This window comes from Tyto alba, unplaced genomic scaffold (genome assembly GCF_018691265.1).
Source record: "Tyto alba isolate M040663 unplaced genomic scaffold, T.alba_DEE_v4.0 Super-Scaffold_38, whole genome shotgun sequence".
NCBI lineage: Eukaryota > Metazoa > Chordata > Aves > Strigiformes > Tytonidae > Tyto > Tyto alba.
The window spans coordinates 21,129,968-21,149,682 of NW_024881313.1; the positions used below are offsets into that span (position 1 = coordinate 21,129,968).

Consider the following 19,715-nt stretch of genomic DNA (forward strand, 5'->3'; position numbering starts at 1 on the left):
CCATGCAAGGGATTAAGTATTCACCAGAGCATTGCTCGTTTCATCTCCTTGATGTATTCCAGAACTATCCCACACAAAAGAATCACTCTTGCTCAAGGAAGCTATGTAGGTCATGAGAGGACCTAATTTAAGTTCCCAGTCTGAATAAAAAATACAGCTGATTAAAACCAGGGACTAGCTGAAGTTTCCCAGATCCCAGATGGACGTTTTAACGGCCATGCTTTTGGCCACTGTGAAGAATACATCTTTCTCTCTCACAGACCAGAAATTTCAGTTAGGCCCAGAATCAACATAAGAGACATGAGCTTTTGTTCTCATCTTATCTATGCACAGGAGCATTTTCACAGCTCTTAAATTAACTGTTCTCCCCACTGGCCAAGGCTCCAGGAAATTAACCCCAATTTTTCACGTCGAAGACCAGCTCTGGACATCAAAATCTTAACTACTGAATACTTCAGTAAGAATGGTACATCTCTATTGCTGTGATAAACTAGTACTTTTCAGTGACTTTTTTTCCAATAACATCCCAACCTGAAAAAAGTTTTTTCTTTCAAGTAAATAAATTCCATCATTTTCTTCTGACTGTACTTACACTGGGTGCCTCTGATGCCATGCTGTTATTTTATTACGACAAGGAATGATTCAGAAAAAAGTTTCATGAAATAATCTATGGAGACAAATTCTTGCAGCAGAAGAATGATCAGGAAGGAAGCTAGGACAAGCTAGTGGTATTGATTCTGTATCATTTCTAGATCACTCTATTTCTTACTTACATCATACATATAATAACTTGCACTACATATCCCCCAATAGTCCATCATGCAATGAGTTAAACATGCTACAAGACAATACAATATAAATAAATAACTTTTCTAGTGAAAACTGAAGTCAAGAAAAGTCCAATTTTTAAAACTCCCACTCCTGAAAGCATTCTGCATTCAAGCTCTAAGCTAATGAAATAAACACGGTTAAGTTTTGCTATTTGCCATTCCTTTCTCATCTTGCAGAACACTGTCTTGCATGTATTTTCTTTTAAATATCAAAATTTTATCTGCTCCTAGTGATCTCCATCTTGCCAGTTATTCTAATTTGGACAGCCCCTGCTAAAAGAAGACAGAACTTTACAGCTTATATAGTTTATAGAGTTTACATGTAAATAAAAAATTACAAAAGTATTCTTAGTTTCTGGCAAATCTATTAAAAAAGCAAAAAGTGTCAATTTTAGTATAGAAAATACTTTGAGCATACTTGCTGAAAGCTGGAGAGGTGAACACACATTGCCAATGTGCTGTACAAGTCCATGGTATTAAGTTACACACACTTCAAAATCTGACATACACAAATCGGTCACCAAAATCAGATTCTTCACTCTCACAGACTTCATCAGAAACACCAACAAACACGCCTTTTCTTAGACACACTATTTCTCCATCTACAATCACTTTAGGTGGCAGTCACATACATTACTGATTTGTTCCTGAGTCCTTTTCAGTCTTTGTAACTCGGGCGTATCGGTCACAATACTGAACCCTCTTCCTTTGCTTTCTTCAAAGTCTCTTTTGTATTTTACCTACAGAATAGAAAATACAGAAGAACAGGGTTGTTTTCATTTTCCAAAACGTGCCCCTAGCAATGCATCAATTCTTTTTTACTGTAAATAAAGCACTTGTGAAAGGCTTTCAGCCCTTAAAGAAGCCTGCCTTCTTTCACCAACAGAGGTAGACAGCTACTGTACAAAATTTCCCAGTGCCGGAGCAACTGCCCCCTCCAAGGGTGCCATGAGCTCACCTCCACACGTACTGCAACTATGGATCGCTCTCCATGGTCATTTCATTCTCAGAGCAGTAACCACAGAACTACAGATGCCAATATAGCATCAAGCAAGCACTTACTTTCACACAAAAAAATAGCTATAACTAAATCTGGAGGTCTTCTAATACACAGCTTCACATTTCAGCCTCTCTTCATGATGCCTCTACCAGTCTCCTCCCTAGTTGAAACATAAACTACACATTAAAGAAATGCTGCATGAAAATAGTATTTAGAAGATTGCAAAGTCAAACATTCGTAAGTTAGGGAATAGTGCCTGTACAAGCTTAATTTGTCCCTCTTGCACATATGCATTAGGATATTGTCTTTAATCAGGTACTCATATATTACCATTTAACAAGGCCCCCTGCTTTATTGTGTACACAGCAGAGATGGTTCCATATGTTGCTGTATCCCTTTTTGGACCAGACTATTCAAATCCTACCATCAAGGTAGGGATAATAGTTTCCTCAGAAGCTTTTTTAGTTCTCATCACAGTCATTAATCAATCTTCATAATGCACGTTGGAAAGTAGGAATGCCATTATCCGTACTTCTAGGGCAACCTGCAAACTGAGGTGAAAAAAGCTTAAACCTCAAAAAATATACAGGGGTCTCAGGGTGTTCACACTCAGATTCCCAACACGTGAATCTGTTAGTATTATGGACTTAAGTTACATGTACAAATGCCCAGTACTTCTGCAAATCAGTCTTGGGGATCTCAATTTCAACATAATGAAACCAGGTGAAATCTGGAAAATCTTAAGTCACTGCTAAGCAACAGACAAAACTGTAGTAAAGACAGAGTTGGTACCCATGAGACAGATGGATTCAGATACCTTATCCATAACAGCTTCCTTTTACTTCCTATGTCCCCTGCTTTATTCACTACACACATCCAGATTTTGCAACACATGGGGGAGCAGTAGTACAAAAAGCAGTATTCTCCTTTACACAACTGATAACCAGAAAACATCCAGCTTATACACCAAACTGTTAGTTCAAGGTTGGCTTAGGCTTATTTCACCATCAAGCACTTAAAGTTATGATGGTGATACAAAGGAAAAAGTACCCCTAGATCACAAAAGTAAAGTTTCACAAGGATATAGAATACAGTTTGTTCTGCCCATCCTAATCCTCGATGCGCATGCTCATAACCTTTGCTTTTTCTTTAAATGCAGTTTTAGTATATATAGTTAGCATTGTATACAGTTCATGCATAGGCCCATTATACAAATCCTTGAGACACTGAAGTAAATGACCACAGCAACAAAATACCATTTTACTTGTGTTCTACCTTTAGAGCTAGCTGAGATGCATACACAAATCACTAGATTTCACACAGGTATATTCTTTTCACACCACCCCAAGACTAAGGAAACAGCTCTTCCACTCAGGCTTCTGAGGAAAGCAGGGACTGGTGGCCCATGCCTTTCTGTTCATCTCCCCCACATTCTACCCCTCTGCACCTTTCCTTCCATTTGACCACCATTATCAGGTATCACTTTGTTCCCTCTGAGCTTCTAAACTAGTCTAGTCCATCTGTCCATTGCTAAATCCCTTTACTCAAGGCACTTCAAATACCTTTCTCAAATATGCTTTTTCCCATTGCCTATTACCTCCCTTTACTTCTACCAAATGGCTCTCCACCTTCCCACTGACTCTCAGAGGCTTCCTTGAACATAATGGGTGGATGTAATATTCCAGGACTGTCTGGTGCTAAGAAAGAGGTCTTATGAGTGTATGTGAACTTCCTTTATTTGAAGTCATACAAAGCTTTACCAAATTTGGACTGACTTCCACAGTCAAGGACATGTACTAACACAAAAGACTTTCTTCCATCTTAGCAAGCTTCAACTCCTCAGCCCTAAATGCTAAGAAAACCGAGCTGTTCAACAACAACAAAAAAAAAAAAGTGTCAAGAATTTCAAATATGGGAATAAAAGTCTGCCCTAGTCTCAGCCTCAGAAACAGCTGAGTATTTTGCATAAAGATTCCAAATTTGGCCTGAGGCAAACAGCTGACATGGAAATGTTCAGCCTTACTGCTTAAAGATTACCAGAATTATGAGTAAGCAAACACATAATGAGAAATGTGTTCAAATGTAATCATTTCTTGTTATTAGTTCCAAATGTACCAGCCATTAACTTCAAATTACCTTTATTCATCTTACTAAGGAACAGAAGAGAGGGAGAGAACTATATAGTTTTAACTTTGCATTATCTTAATCCTTCAGTCAGGCTCCTACTCTCTATTGATAGATCACTTCAAAGGAGTAAGGTTAACAATATCCTTCAAAGCAACTACTCTGAAATCATAAAAAATTATTTAAAATATTAGCAGAGTTAATATATGCATTATTGGATATTGCCATCTAACTTCAAAATGTCATTTTAAGTTATGAAAATCACAAAGAAATTTAATGTTTCATGAAGACCACAGCTCAGTGAAATGTGGCCCACTAAAACTACTAGTTATTAAAAGTTCAAAAGAACAAAACCCCTCAGTTTCCAGAAAATGTCAAATAATAAATATGCCATCAATCATTCAGAATTTGGATTAAAAAAAAATCCTATTAAGTGTCAAGAATGTATATGAATTAAGAGGGCGGAAACCAACTGCTAACTGACCTCCAATTTTAGATAATTTAAAAAATCAGGTTTTTCTTACCCAGAAAACTTTCAGTTACTACAAAATCGGGGATTAAAATGCAATTTAATTGCTTTAAATCAGTTCAAAGTAGAAAATAATATTCTGTATAGGAGCTGTAAGTATCTCTATAATGAATGACTTAACTGCATACCAGGTCTGGCTGGGATGGAGTTAACTATCCTCATAGCAGTCTCTATAGTGCTGTGCTTTGCATTTGTAGTTAGAACAGTGTTGATAACACCCCAGTGTTTTGGCTATTGCTGACCAGTGCTCCCACAGCATCAAGGGTGTCTCTCCAACCATACCTAAAGGTCAGTAGGCTGGGGATGAGCAAGGGGTTGGGAGGTGACACGTCCAGGACAGCTGACCCAAACTGACCAAATGGATACTCTATATCATAAAACATCATACACAGCAACAAAAGCTAACAGGGATGAGGGCATTCATTATTAACGCATTTGTCTTCTGAAGAAACCACTTTGCACACTGAAGCTCTAATTCCCAGGAAGTGGCTGGACATCTCCTGCTGACGGGAAGTAGAGAATAAATCCTTTTTTTTGCTTTGCTTCCATGTGCAGCCTTTGCTTTTTTCCAATTAAACTGGACCCATGAGGGTTTTTTAATAGTATTTTCTCCCTCTGTCCTGCTGAGGAGGGGGAGTGAGGGAGCAGCTTGGTGGGCACATGGCAGCCAGCCAAGTTCAACCCACGACAAGCTGGAACCTTGAAATTTAGTTTTTAAGTGGAAATGTCTATAACCCCTAATGACTGAATCATAAATGCAGTCATTTCCTACAAATACGCTTTTTAGCGACTCATCACCAAAATCCCAACCAATGGTTCATAATGCCTCCCTCTTGGCTCCAAAATTCATTGCGGTCTCACAAATGCAGAGCACCCTCAGTGGTGACTGCCCTGAAAAATTGATCCTTTGAGAAACAATGTGTGGCATAAACATTAGAAATAAAACAGTAATAAATCACCATAAATGAAAAAGTTTCACCTGAAAATACTTCATGAGAAGTAATTCTGCACAGATCCACAGTGAAAGGACTAAGTGATCCAACAGATATTTAACAAATCAAACTTCTGAGATTCATGACACTAGCAAGACATCTTTGAGAGTCCCAAAGACAGGAGTGTGTAAATCCATTCACAAGGTCAGCATGAAGAAGACAATGACAAAGGGTTCATCTCCATCTGTACATAAAATCTTATGTTGGAGAAAACGCTGCTCATTTTTTTTGCAGGTATACTTGGTACCTGGCAGCAAAGCCACCTATTAGCAAAGCAACATTAATTTTTCCTGGGAAAAATACACTGAAAATTTAAATGAAACCTAAAAGATTGATTACTCTCTTGGGTTTTTTGGCACCTACCCTTAGTCCAGACTCATTTGCAATAACAGAAGCACATATCAGTTGAACAGAAAACATAGGAGTCCAAAAACACCAAACAAAAAAAAGCAGAGCAAGAATTCAACATGGTGGATCCTCATGCTCTTACCATCACTGCAGAACTGTGAATAATGCTGACATCAGGAACACCCTTCACTCCATCTCTAACTCAAAAAGCTACTCAGCCACTACAAAGCAAATATTAAATCCCCAAAAGCTAAGGCAATGTCAAAGCTAGTTTCCTGTGCAGTCCCTTCTGTACTTCCCTGTACAGACGAGGTGGCTATGCCAATAATCTGCTTCCAAAATATCCCCTTTCCTCACTCCGATACACTGCATAGCTCCACAGACAGTGGCATATCATCATGCCTGATGTCCAGCAGGGAAAGGGTAAGCAGAGTAGAATGAGAGGACAGGACCCCTCACATCACATTTGCCCTGGGAGGAATGTTCATAGACTTACCATCTTTACCACACCCTAAATATTTATTAATTTGTTTCAGTATGTTGTGTTTGAGGTTTGCCCAGAGCCATCTGCTCCTTCTGTGCCCAGCACACACAGCTACTTCCCAAAGGTCACCATCTGCTAATACACTGGTTTTCACAGACTGGCAAGAAACCCTCTCCCACAGTACAGGTCCTACAGGCGCATCTTGGCAAAGATGCCTTTGTTTGGATCTGCTTCTTTTATAGAGCACCTATGTCTGATGATTTGTGCCTTGATTTATCTCACTTCTTACAAACTCAATAGCAAGACAGAGAAAAAAATTTACTCTGTAAATTAGGTTTTTATGAGCATGACTTAAAAAAAATGTTTACAGGTAAATCAAATGTAAAGAACAATTCCAGACTAAACTCAGTAAGACTTCTTTTTAGTTGACTAATCCCTCTTATTAAGTATCCCTAACATTATCCTATCTGACTAAGATAGGTTTCAGCCTTCATGGCATAGTCTGTCTTCTAATACTGCTCATAGATCTAAATCCCATTCATCTCCTGCTCATATGAGAGGTACATTTAAGTTCCATTTAAGATCCAGTAACAGTTGGTACACAATCTGCCCAAGCGTTGCTTCTCCTAATGGCGGTAAAACATGGTCCTGTCACTGTCACTCTATTAAAACTATTGTCCACGGTAAATCTAAACAGCCTTCTGGAATGCAAGAATTGGGAATGGCCCACAGGGCAGACTAAACTGTCCCCAATATTTTTATATGAACTGGAAGCTATAGGCTGGGCATTCCTTAGGGAAGTCAAGGAACTATGGACTCCCAAAAGGCCACTGATGAATGACTTTTGCTGGAACAAGGGACTGCAGGGTTAAAGATTTCATCCCCTTAGTTTTACTGTTCTTAGTCAGCAAAACGAATCTGTGTTAAAAGAAAAAAAAATGTAGGGAGTAAAATAAAACAAAACAAAAATCCACTGAGACTGCATTTTGCAATTTTTCCAAGCAGTCTTCAGAATGCACACAGTCATATTTTTTAAATTTTTCCTTTTAATATAGCAGAAGAGCCATTTTCACAACTCATGGCTCTGAAGCATTCATTGTATGAGTTGAAACTTTCTAAGAAGAAAGTTTCTCAAAGATGTTTTAAATTTGAAAAGGCAAGCACTCCAACACTATGAAAAATATTTGCAACTATACGTAGTAATAGGGTTCAAATGTCATCACTAACATTAAATATACTGTCTTTCTATACACATCACTCAAACACTGGGCAAGTCTGTGCTACTCTAGAGTATGCATGAGCAAGGCTCTGACCATCTGCCAATCTCTGGACTGTAATTCCCTGAGGACCTTTACAGTTTTGCCAGGGAACTGCTTCTAACAAACAAAAATCTTGGAATCCATGTCAAAACAGTTAAAATGTTGGATAGGTGCAAATTAAAATGTATAAATAGTAATTCTGGAGATGATGTCTCCATAATGTGGCTCTTTATACTGAGGATGGTGAGAGTGGCTCACAGAAAAATCACGGACAAAAGCGTTCCAGACCCTGGGATGTGCAGGGACAGGAAATTGGAGGCAGTGGAAGATCAACAGTCTGAGAATGAGAAAAAGATGGAGTCTTCCGTCTGGATTAATCACAACAGCATGTGAAGAGTAGCTGAGATACAAGTAAAATTACAACTGAAGAGAAGGCAACCTGAGGCTGTTTGAACAGGCTTACATCCAAACAAGTCACCCAGGCTACACTCCATCAGAAGTTATCTCCACTGAAACTACTCAGGTGCTTCTATGCACAAAATTATTTTTATGCCACCAAGTATGCTGCTCAAGTGCCTTGCACCTTGTTTTGCTGTTGAGCAAAGCAGAAGACAGTCACATCCTTTTCTATTAAAATATAGCACTAATGTTCTCCAAAGTCTGCACACACAGAGAAGGCTACATAAAGAACTCCAGTGGCAAATCAGTATGGTTTTCCCCCACTTCCACCAGCAATTATCATCCATTCAATTTGTGAAACAATCTTTACATCAACATTTTAGAAGTAGTAAACAAATTCCATGCTGAACTGCAGCTGAGGAGAGATGAGGTTGCAACCTTCATGTCAGAGAAATACTGCCAGATCTTCTGTCCAATCCCTATCACTTAATATATTCTGTGTTTGAACTAGTTTATCTCAAAGGAACAGAAGTCTGAAGAGGTGAAGGATTTCTTACTCTGCCACAACAGAAATACATCTGCCTTTACCATATCTCATCTCCAGCCAGAAAATAAAAGATTGATCTATATAATCTAAATGCAACCTGATAAATTACCATATATTTTAATAATCTCCTCAAAAATTAAACTAGTAACAGCAAACTGCTCCAAACAGAGAGATAATTATCAGACATAAAGGGGGTAAGGGGGGAAAAAAAAAAAAAAAAACACACACACAGCATTTAAATGCTTTATGTATACATTTGCTATATCATGGAAGATAGTTTTAACTCCAGGGTCTGAACTAAACATACAGTCATTGTCTTGCGGTTCTCTCCATCAGAAAGGAGAATGATCAGGCCACCACTAGGAAAACAATGAACTCATGAGCTATGTACTCTGAAGAAAGCACACAGCAAATCAGAAGCACATGTGAGCTTGCTCTGCCTACTCTCCAAGGTGGACAGAAAACGTGTAACTGCTGGTTGGCTGGGGCATCGAGACTGAGCTAGGAAGTCCTGCTGGGAGGCAGGATATGTTAGATTAGGATCAGCGCCATGCAAACCATGGTCATGCAGCCTTTAGCTGGCTCATAATACTAGCAGAGCTCAGAGGTATCTGCCCATTGGGTACCAGAAAGATACAAGCTAAAAACGCACATCCACAAAAAAGACAGGCAGCCACAGGAGCAATCCTGGGAAAAAAAGAAACCCCAAACATTCCCCTCCTTGCAGAAACCCACCAAATAAAACCTACCAAGTAACACAAGGGCCATATTGGTCCAAAGGATGTAGAAAATTCACACAAAGAATCAAGCCAAAAACTGAATTTAAAAATACAGCCTGGGATGTAAAGAAGATTGACACCAAAAGGGATGTAAAGAAGACTGACCTCAGAAAACTGCAATAAAGACCAAGGGTGCAACTTGTTGTTACATATGACAAAAGGTAACCAAAACAAACACTAACAAGCAGCAGAAGCCAGCACATGATGGGAGGGTAAGGGGGGGAAAACTATAAACCTAAAAACTTTCAAGAACAACTGCCAAAAAATAGGGAAAATTCACTGCTGTAGCAGAAGAAAGAGGCTGAAATGAGTCCAACTGAGAGCAACCAGGATGCAGTCCAGAACAAAGTACAGGGGAAAAGATCTTAAAAATCTAGATTTGAGCAATGCAGGCATGCAGGCATTACAGAAAATAACAGGGGACAGTGCAATTATACCCGCTGACCTCTCCTAACAGCTTAGCAAACTTGGGGTATCTCATGTCTGTCACTCATATGTCATGTAGCTGGCACCTTATATACCACTCATATTAGTAACTATCCTCATGTCCCGTTATTCTACAGATCCTCTTGCCTACATCCTTGGTCAAGATGTGCCATCTCTTACTCCACAGAGTTAATGGATCATTTGCCTTTAGGTGCTTACATGGAAGCTCCTTACATCTGTTTATTCTGCCATTTACTGGTTATTTATTGGAAACCAATAGTGGAAGCCTGCAGTGCAACCCTGGTTGCAAAATCCATGCCCGTTGTACACACTCTGTGCCCCCCTTATTATATGCCTAATATGCCCCACATACTAGTGTTGCAGAAAGAGAGTGATGCACTTCACTCATAAGAGAAAAGCAATATATTTTATTGATTAGCATTATATTTTATTGATATTTTATTTAGTGAACTAACAAAGGCCAATGGTAAATGCAACAGTGGTTTAACAAGATTCGATGGCAAGTTATAGTTACTTACTGCATAGACAATAGGGTGAGACAAAACTGTTAGGGAGACCCTCTTGTTGAGTCGTGAGGTTTAGAGAGGTCCTCCCTGCATTCTAAACTCCTCAGAGGGGAGTCTAGATGCAGCTGGATCCAACTTAGTCAACGGTTTATGTCTAAAGGATTATATATGCACAATCAATCCTTTATATCACTTAGCTAGGGTTACAAAGTTTCAGCGCCCTTATTCCCAATTAATTTACCAAGTATCTGATGCATTAAAGACTCTCTCAACCTTGAGGGTTGTTACCACCTTGAGAAGCATCCCTACCCAAGGGGAGATCCTGGCTTGCAGCCCGCTGCCATGCAGGAGAGCCCAACGGGCCCTGGGCTGTCCACTATGGAGTAAGATGATTGACTTATAGTCATATTTGCATACCAGCTGTATTTTGGTTGGCACATGCTCAGAGAGCCCTCAGCTGTTGAGCAAGATTTATAGCCCTGAGCTATTGTGTTGTTATCTGTCTCCCCAGAGTCCAACTTATGCTGGATGCAGCCACCACGACCGCCGCTGGTGGCTATCGCTTAAGCAGAAAAGGGAGCAGGGGGAAGTACACTGCTACAATTAGTTATAGATTTCTCATGCAGTCAGTTCCTCTGCCTCTGTATAGCCAAGGACAAGGGAGAGGGAATACCTATCTTTTCCATTTAACTGTAAGCAGATTCTGAAATCCTTAAAATTTTTCAGCCAAGTCATCTTTCTGCCACTCAGTAATGAAGATAAAATCCCAAGTTATTTAAGGCATCGTGAAGGTACCCTAGTCCTTTAGAAGGTACATCCTTTCTAAAAGTTGGAAGTAAAAGGGAAAAAAAAATACAAAAGTCCATAAAATCAACTTCCAGTTAATGCCTGCAGCTTGGCACCCACAGATTAGTTTTAGTTAAACTCTAACTAAAACATGACAGTAAACCCCCACCCTTTTTTTTTTGAGACTGTAAATTCTCCATTTTGTTCTTCATTTTGAAGTGGGAAGGAAAAGAAGGTGAATGGAAAATTTTACATTTAAGAAAGGCAGTTTCATACCAGAAAATACATAGCAGACAGTTCAGCCTTGTAGTTTAAATTTTCATTTATTTTCAACACTGAATGTCAGATATTCCTAAGACATTTCAGCTGCAGAGTGGAAAAACAAAGAAAATACTGTTTTGTCCCAACTAATATTCCAGAAACTATCAAAAGACAGGTGTTTGTGAAGATAACTGAATCACTGCAAAAGTTAATTCCTGGAGTAGTCCATTAGCTGAACACTTAGAGGGAAGAATTTTTTACAGAATTCAGTATGTAGGCAGCCTCCTATAAATGTAAATCTAATATTTACATCAGCATCTCAAATATCATGGTAACAACAAGCAGAGCGAAACTGCTAGAAACTTAGCAAAGTCATACAATTCCAAAATTACAGCCACATGAACTGATATCAGAAGATGCCAAAGGCCACCAATAAAATCACTGTTGCAACCTGGTTCTGTCTTTTTTTCATCCACTGTGATGCTTGGCTCAAGATCACACTTCCTCATGCACATTGGGAATTGCCACAACTCATGGGAAGAGAGACATAGCTTGTCCTAGACTCCTGAAGCTACAAGACCCAAGGGATACCTATCAAAAAATCTTAGCCACCTGCTCAAGGAAAACAGTACACTGAGAACATGATAACTTTGCGATAGTTTTATAGTGTTAATGGTAATAGGGAAATTAGGCCATTCTATTTATCGGTTATCTAAGTAAAATGGGCAATAAAAATACATCAGTCGTCTCATCCCGCCCCCATCAAAAACATTTGCTGCTCAGACTCTCGTGAACATTCTTAAACTGAGATCAGATAATTAAATCATCCTCCAAGCCTGGCCTTCAATTTCAGGATCTACTTTGGGAGCCTCAGCTAAAGCTTGTTACAGTTAATGGGAAAATTCCAAGTAATTTCAGTTTATCCTTTAATACAGCCACTATCCCAGAGAACTCCTCAGATGGTGACAACTGGCCAGGAACAGTAGGCTCACCGGACAAAAAGCAGATGTGTCTAATACAGACACCTACACACAACCTCACCAACCAACTCGCTTTTACAGTGAGTAGATATAAACAGGCATTTTCAGCAACTCAGCTCATCCTGAAGATATTTAAAACATCTTAAAAAGATACATAGTTTTTAAAATCTTAAAAATACCTTAAAAAGTAAAAATAGATCTTAAAAATACCTAAAATATCTTTAGGTATCTTAAAAAGACATCTAAAGCCCAGTAAACTTAATTCTATCCAGAGCTCTAACACTCCCCATCATGTTGTCTATGTATCTCCTGTCATGTTGTATTTTGGTGAGCTGCTTCAAAATAAATTTGTGACCAGTTTCCTTAATCTTCAGCATTCTAGAGCTGCACATAGATGCCAGTACTGAGTTTGGTGTGGGATCAGTTTTCAGACACAGAAACTATCAGCATACTGATAGCTGTGCATACAACACAGTTTAGGGTTTTTTTTAAATTGAGAGCTGAATCACCAGATTTTTTCAGACTGTGCCTGTGGAACAATATGTAAAACCAAACTAAAAGAGTGATTATTTATGATGTGCAGAGGAACGAGAAGGGCAAGGTACCCTTTAAATATATCCATTATTCATTCCTACTGAATACACATGACTTCTGCTTCAAACAGCAAGGGATATGTTGTGAGAGATGCTCTTCTAATAAAAACAAGGCAGGAATGTTAGTACCAGAAGGTTCCCTGCAGGCTAAAAAGGGACAGTTGGCTGGGCTAGGATCAGAGCAAAAAGTGGGGTGTAGCAGCAGGGTCTACTTAAACACGGGAAAAGAAAAAGCATAAAGAAAAGGAAGAGTCCACAAATTAGAGAAATTATTCCAGAAATTAACTAAAAACTTTAAAAAAATAAATAAATAAAATAAATAAAAACCACTATTTCAGAAAAGGAATACCAGGCATCCCAAAGGAGCAGACAGGGGCTGCACGTTGCATTTCTTATCAGAGATGTTAGTGACTAACAATGAGCAGAATGGGAGAGAAGGAAGAGAAAGCGGAGAACAGTTACAAATCAACCCAGTTGTAAAAACTGCTCCCTTTGTTAAATGGCCGCTAGTGGAGAGAAGGTAGGAATTTAAAGAAGGATCTTTGTTATTTAAATGCTATCCTGTGCTGCTTTTTTCAAAACTTCCTTAGAAATGTATAATAAAACCAACTATTTTTTAGTTCCAAGCACTGAAAGCCACATGCTTGGGCTCTGGGTTGGTTTTTTTTTTTTAGCTTTGCTGACCCGGGAAAACTAGGAGAAAGGTCATTGCCTCCTATAAAAGAGAGGAATGATGTTCCTAAATCTGTATACACTCTTCCTTCTGGTTGCTTTTAGGTTTTGAAAACATCTACACAGATCATTATCATTACTGTAAAGCCTTCTACTTATCAGACAAAGCAGACTGATGAAAATAACTGTTATAACTTTCAATACTGTTTATTTTTCTTTCTCACCCCTAAAAGCAGGAACTTACCCCTCCCAAGACAACCTAACCTTTGTATTTTAGGGGAGGGAGAGTAGTGGCAAGGATAGTCTGACAGCAATGATATAAACTGTATGCGCCATTTGTATGTAAGGAAATAGGAGGACTGGCACACAATGTTAGAAAAACTCTGAAAGATGCTAATTTTCTTAGCTATGAAATAGTTTGTATCATTTTCAAGAGATCTGTCTATCTGGAAGGGAGAAGGTTCAGCCTATATTCAGCCAGCACGCTACCCTCTTTTCAACATCTCAGGAAACATCTTATCCTACAGGTAACATGCAACAAGGATTTTGGTCTGCCCTGTTCATTCACCTCTGCAGGGAGGTATATTGCACAGAAGGCAAATACAGCTTTTGTGAATAATACAGCCAGTCTGCATAAATCAAATAGGCTGAAAAAAAGACCCATTTGAATGCAATGAAATGTTCATTAATTGCAGAGAATTTCATCCAAAGCCCACAGGACTCTCATGTACTGGCATAATAGGAAAAGGCACAACTTCTGGCAATTGTGCAGTATGCTGTCCAACATACTTATTTGAATTATAGATATTAGATACAAACTTCTGAGATTCCAAACAATGATTGTCCTTTTCCTTGATAATTTTTAATATTTTCTGCTGCAGGGAAATGCAGCTACTCACAGCAGTACAGTTGATCCTCAGGTCTGTCAACCTCAATGCATATTCACATATTTTGAGAAATGGTAAATATTGATAATTTAGTTCTAATATAATATAGAAAAGAAATCTTAAGACAAACAATGTCTCTTCACAATGAAAAAGCCTTGAAAATCATTATGCCTTTTCATTTGAACAGGTCAAACAGGAGAAACTCTGGGCAGGCACTTTATGGGCAGCATTTCCACTAAGACATTGTTTTTATATTATTTTCCTATCACAAAGCTTAAACACACAGTGTAAGTGCTGCCTGCTGGAAAGATATGAAGGAGTATTTTAAGCATGAACATTTTCAAAAAGGATGGGAAATTCTGAAGAGAGAACATTATGAAGTCTTTCCCCCGAAAGATACCTCGCTGCTGAACTGGTCTGTGTACTGTAATGGGACTGTGTCCAACCTACTGTAACAAGCAGGAACATGGAACCAGATTCAACTACAGTTAGTGTTAGAAGAGGACCATTCTGCATGATGGCTTGCAGGAGGGAGATCACATTAGTAGTGAGGCAATCGTTGGTAGAGCAATTGTGAAGTTCAGCAGCTGCCAAATGACGGATGACTGCTGCTTCTGACACTTTCAGATCATGCTGGAAACAGGTAGAGAGTGGCGAGCAGAGGCATAAAGGCACCATATGCCCAGCACAAGACAGAGGGCTCCAAGCAGAAAGTTTGGTGCTGCTACAACCATGGTCAGACTAAAGGAAAGGAATCATAAGAAATTAGTAGATACAGGTATATCATACACACAGCATTAGAGGCAGCTATCTGTTACACTGTTGAATACCAAACTTATTATTTCTTTTATTTCCTGATCTGTTTACACTGTTCTCCTGGCTCTTACAGATGGAGTATAAACTCTTTTCAGGCAGATACTGGGGTTTTTTGTGTTGAATTTGTACAGCTCCTAGCACATCGTGCTAGGACTAGAGACACTAGATACTGCAGTTGCTGACAGCTGACATAGTGTCAGCAGTTCTCTCTGCCAGAATTCAACCAGGGTGTTCAGATTGAGACCTACACTCACTAAGCCACAGCGCCCAGGGGTTCACATCAGTGTCATTCAAGGTATCTGGGGTCTACAAACCAGCAGGGTCCAGGAAATTGGCTACAAATGCAGAGGAAGGAAGGAGAGGAGGCAGAGAAGGACTGGCAACGACTAAGTGAGGAGTTACACTCCATTCCCTGACCCAGACCTGTGTCAATATGGTGTGTTAACACTGCCTGTCTCAAGGATATATCAATACTGACACAGGCACTGTCTATACCAGACTTTTGAAATGTGTGAGAAGCACACATTCAAACAGCTTGTCTGTCACCGTGCACATGGTGCAGCTCATATCAGCATACGGCACTGGCATGGGGAGCAGAGCATAGATGCAGCTTGTACCAGAGAAAAAATATTTTTGGTTAGCTTACTCTAACTCCTGCCACTCTGAGCAAACTGTACACTGTGTGTGCACTATTGTATCCTCAGTCTGTGATCACGTCAGTCCCAGCTCACACTGTCACACCCCTGACAACAGCTTTAGATCATATTTGGCCTGCAAATCAACAAGGCATCAGATGGCAAGCTGCAGGCTGATGCATCCAAACATCCTGCTCTTCAAGGTAGTTTTTCACTTGTTTGCTACACACTAATAATAGCCCAAGGGGTGGGGAGAAGCTCCTGGAGGACTCCTGGAAGGTTCACCCTGTTGGACTCCGCTTAGAACAAGAGCTCCTCGTCCCAATCTGGCAGTGCTGGTGGCTGCAGAGGTGGTGGAGCAAGCAGTGGTCAGGGCCAAGCCTTCACTTACAGCCTCAGAGGAGCAAGGTCTGCAGACCCTGTGCCCGAGAGCCAGCAGCACAGAGCTCGGGAGTAGGACAACGGAAAGAGAGAGTGAGGTGATGTTACCTGAGAGAACAACAGCATGGAAGAGAATTGCAAGGCTAAATTTAAGAGGGTTTGGGATATTTGTCGCATTGCACACAAACATTCTTGGGATCCTCCAAAAATCCTGGACCTGTCTCAGTAATTTTCTAAAGAAAAATGGAGGGGAAAATATATTTGGCATTGCTAAAATACCAGGTGGCTTCACTGTTTGGCAACCATCTGGTCTCAGTTTTCTCTTTGTTAATAGCACCAGCATCAAATAAGACAGAAATAGGAAATGTTAACTATTAAAATATACACAATTAGACAAATAAAAGCTACCATAAAGCAAAGAGAATCCAACAAATGGACAGTAGTGTTAAACGTATAGGCACTCATTTAAAAAAAAAAAAGAAAAAAATTGTAGGCAAGGCCATCCTGAATTATAACTAGATAGCAGTTAAATTAATGCTTGTACTATTACACATGAATTATATTTTTGCTAATGTTTTATCATTGTCTTCCCCTCCAGCTCCTCCACACACTATACATTAAAAAAGCTGCAGAAACAACCAGAAATGTTCAGATTCCAAAGGCAACTCAACACAGAAGATAAAAACTAGAGGAAGGAGAGAAACAGCATCAGGGCCAGAGCTGTAGGTGAGTACAAAGGACCAAACCAAAGACCCACATTTATTGATCTGTCATTGAAAATTAAACTAAAAAGAAACCATATTTGAAATTCACATGGAATTTTTTTGTCAAAGATAGGGGCAACTGCACAAAGTACTTAAAAATTCTCTGAAGTCTCATTGCTTCAAGATGGTTATTACCATCCCAAACTAAGATCAGTTATTACTTTCAAATATGAAGCGTATGCAAGGCTAATTTTTTCAGATGGAGGAAGAGCAAAGACAATCTGCAGGTTCATTTTCCTCCATGAAAAACCTCTTGTTTGCACATATGCAGTAGGCAATTATGTGACATGTTGCTTTTGCACATTACTAATCTACACCCACAACATACCTAATTACAATTTTGCAGGCCGAGTTTAAAGACTTTGGCACAAAGTGTTTGCTTTTTTTATTTTAGAGATTAAATAAACCACCAAGTAGAAACAGAAAAAATAACTATAGTAAGAAAATCGAAGCAGAGAAGCAGATCAGCAACCATAGACCCTTATGGCCTCTGCCACTTGACATCATGATCTTATTCCAGCTGTCAGAGAAAACAATAGATGAAAACAGAGCAAGAAGATTGAATATTCTAAAAAAATGCAACTATGTCCCATAAATACCAACATGTATAATGTAATCACTGCCATCAAATAATAACTTCCATTTATCATGGTATATGTGCAGAAACTTGTCATCACAATCATACTGTGCACTAAGAAGATTAAATACGACTCTGCTGTGAGATAACTCTTGACTAGTAACTTGATTTTTTTTTTTTTTTAATTTCATTTGATTAACTTCTTCTTTTCACCAGCACTGTATTGGGAAAACTTGCTTTGCCCATTTTCATCTGCCAGCTAAATTTCTGACAAATAAGTTATCCTCTGAAATTATTAATTACCAGTAAGGGCCAACTGAGGCTGTTATTAGTTCAAGCTATTAAGAGGAGTCCTGATGAACAGAGATCAAAGGACACACCAGGCACAGAGTGAGAAGAAACCTCCAGTAAATATCAGGAAACCTGAAAATACCAGAGCGCTGGCACAGGGCTGCATCCCTGTGGCATTCCAGGGGAATCCAGTTCAGACCTGGTATCAAGGGCTCTGCACTGACATCTTTTACCAAATGCAGTGTTAATTGGAGCACCATAGCCTCAATACCCTAGCGACCGTATTGATACCATGACAAAAATAACTATACTGTGGAAACACTGGTTAACAGGAGACCAATGACCATGTCTCTTCTCAGCCACCCATCACTGCTGAGTCAAGAATTTAAATTTTAAAGCACAGAAAATACATGACTAAGTGATGATACAGACAGCTCTTCAGAAAAAAAACCTGAAAATGACCCGAGAAAACATTCTTGGTATAATCCTACACTTCAAACTAATCTATTAAATTTCCATTCCTACTGTTCTTTAATAGTCAATATAAAAGATCTTCCAGTTTTATGGGGAAAAAGTAGACATATATATGTGCTGCCGTGACTGTTAGCAAATACTTGAAGGCTTAGAATTAAAGCCCATATCTAAATTGATTTATAGAGAGTCATTTTAGTAACACAGAAATAATCACTACACATCAAAGGTGGAGTATTTTACTAAAACTTACTATCATTCACACAATCTCACAGAATTTCTTGCTTCTGCTCTCTCTGATGTGATAACTATTAAAAGACTGTGTAAAGAATTCAAGACTTTGCATAGTGTTTTCAAACTGGGAGCACATCATTCTCAGAGATATACAAGAATCCCATTATTTTAAATGCTGAGGGTAGTACGTAAAGAAGTCAGGTAGGCTGAGCTGCATAAAATGTTTCAAACGTACTTGTTACCAAGATGCAGAGTGTTACTACTGTGTTTTGGCTTAAGAAAGCCATCCTTGAGTAGCTGAAATTGTTGCTTTTTTTAATATCAGTAGGTATTTATATTACAGTTCACCATAATCATCTACAACAGTCTCTGTCTCTTTAAGAGTAAAAAGTATGATTTTTTTCTTAGATTTATAATATAAATCAACACACAGCTTGCAATTTTGACTAGGAAGTAAGGAAATCAGTTCAGCAAATATGGTAACTGTTCATAATTTCTGTTATTAAGTGCAATATATAGTAGTGACTGTCCACATAAACCATTGCAGATGTCATAAACCAGGCTGAGTAACCAGCCTGGTAGCACAACAGTTTTCTGTAACATTTCCCACATTTAAACCTTGAATTTAGAAACAAACAAATTCAAGAAAACTGTACCAGCTGGTGGAAGGGAAATACAAATAGATCATGTTCTGGTTTTATTTGAAATGGTAGGTGGTGATCAAGCATCTTGCACTTCACAGTTCTCCGAGTCCTTGCCTCCTAATTAAATTCAGACACTGACCAGTGACACATTTCAGTTTGACCTCAGCCACCTAATGCTCTGGAAGGAATGCATAGGGAAAAAGGTCAAACAAATTCCAACTTACTTTTAACTACAGCCTGAAATCCTCTGTGAACTCCACACCACATCTTGCTTCTTTAAACATCAAAAAAGCTTCAGCAGAGCCCAGAGAAACAACATCTTCCTAATGAACCTTTTTATGATTCCTTCAGCTTACAATAAAGTAATTCTGTGACTCCAATAATTACATACATATCTCACAACCAAGAAAGACTCATTAAGCAAAACAAGGCACTACTCTTTCTCCTCAAGGAAAATGCAAAAATTACCCAAGTGCAGT

General features: G+C 39.0%; 1 protein-coding gene across 2 annotated transcripts in view; it reads right to left on the bottom strand.

The window, feature by feature from the left end:
- NEBL (nebulette) overlaps positions 1–19,715 on the bottom strand; it is a 266,943-nt gene that overhangs the window by 142,483 nt on the left and 104,745 nt on the right. For both annotated transcript variants that reach the window (XM_042801950.1, XM_042801951.1), the window contains exon 4: positions 1,463–1,570. In XM_042801950.1, the coding sequence (XP_042657884.1) occupies positions 1,463–1,570 (108 nt within the window). The remainder of the gene's footprint in view (positions 1–1,462; positions 1,571–19,715) is intronic.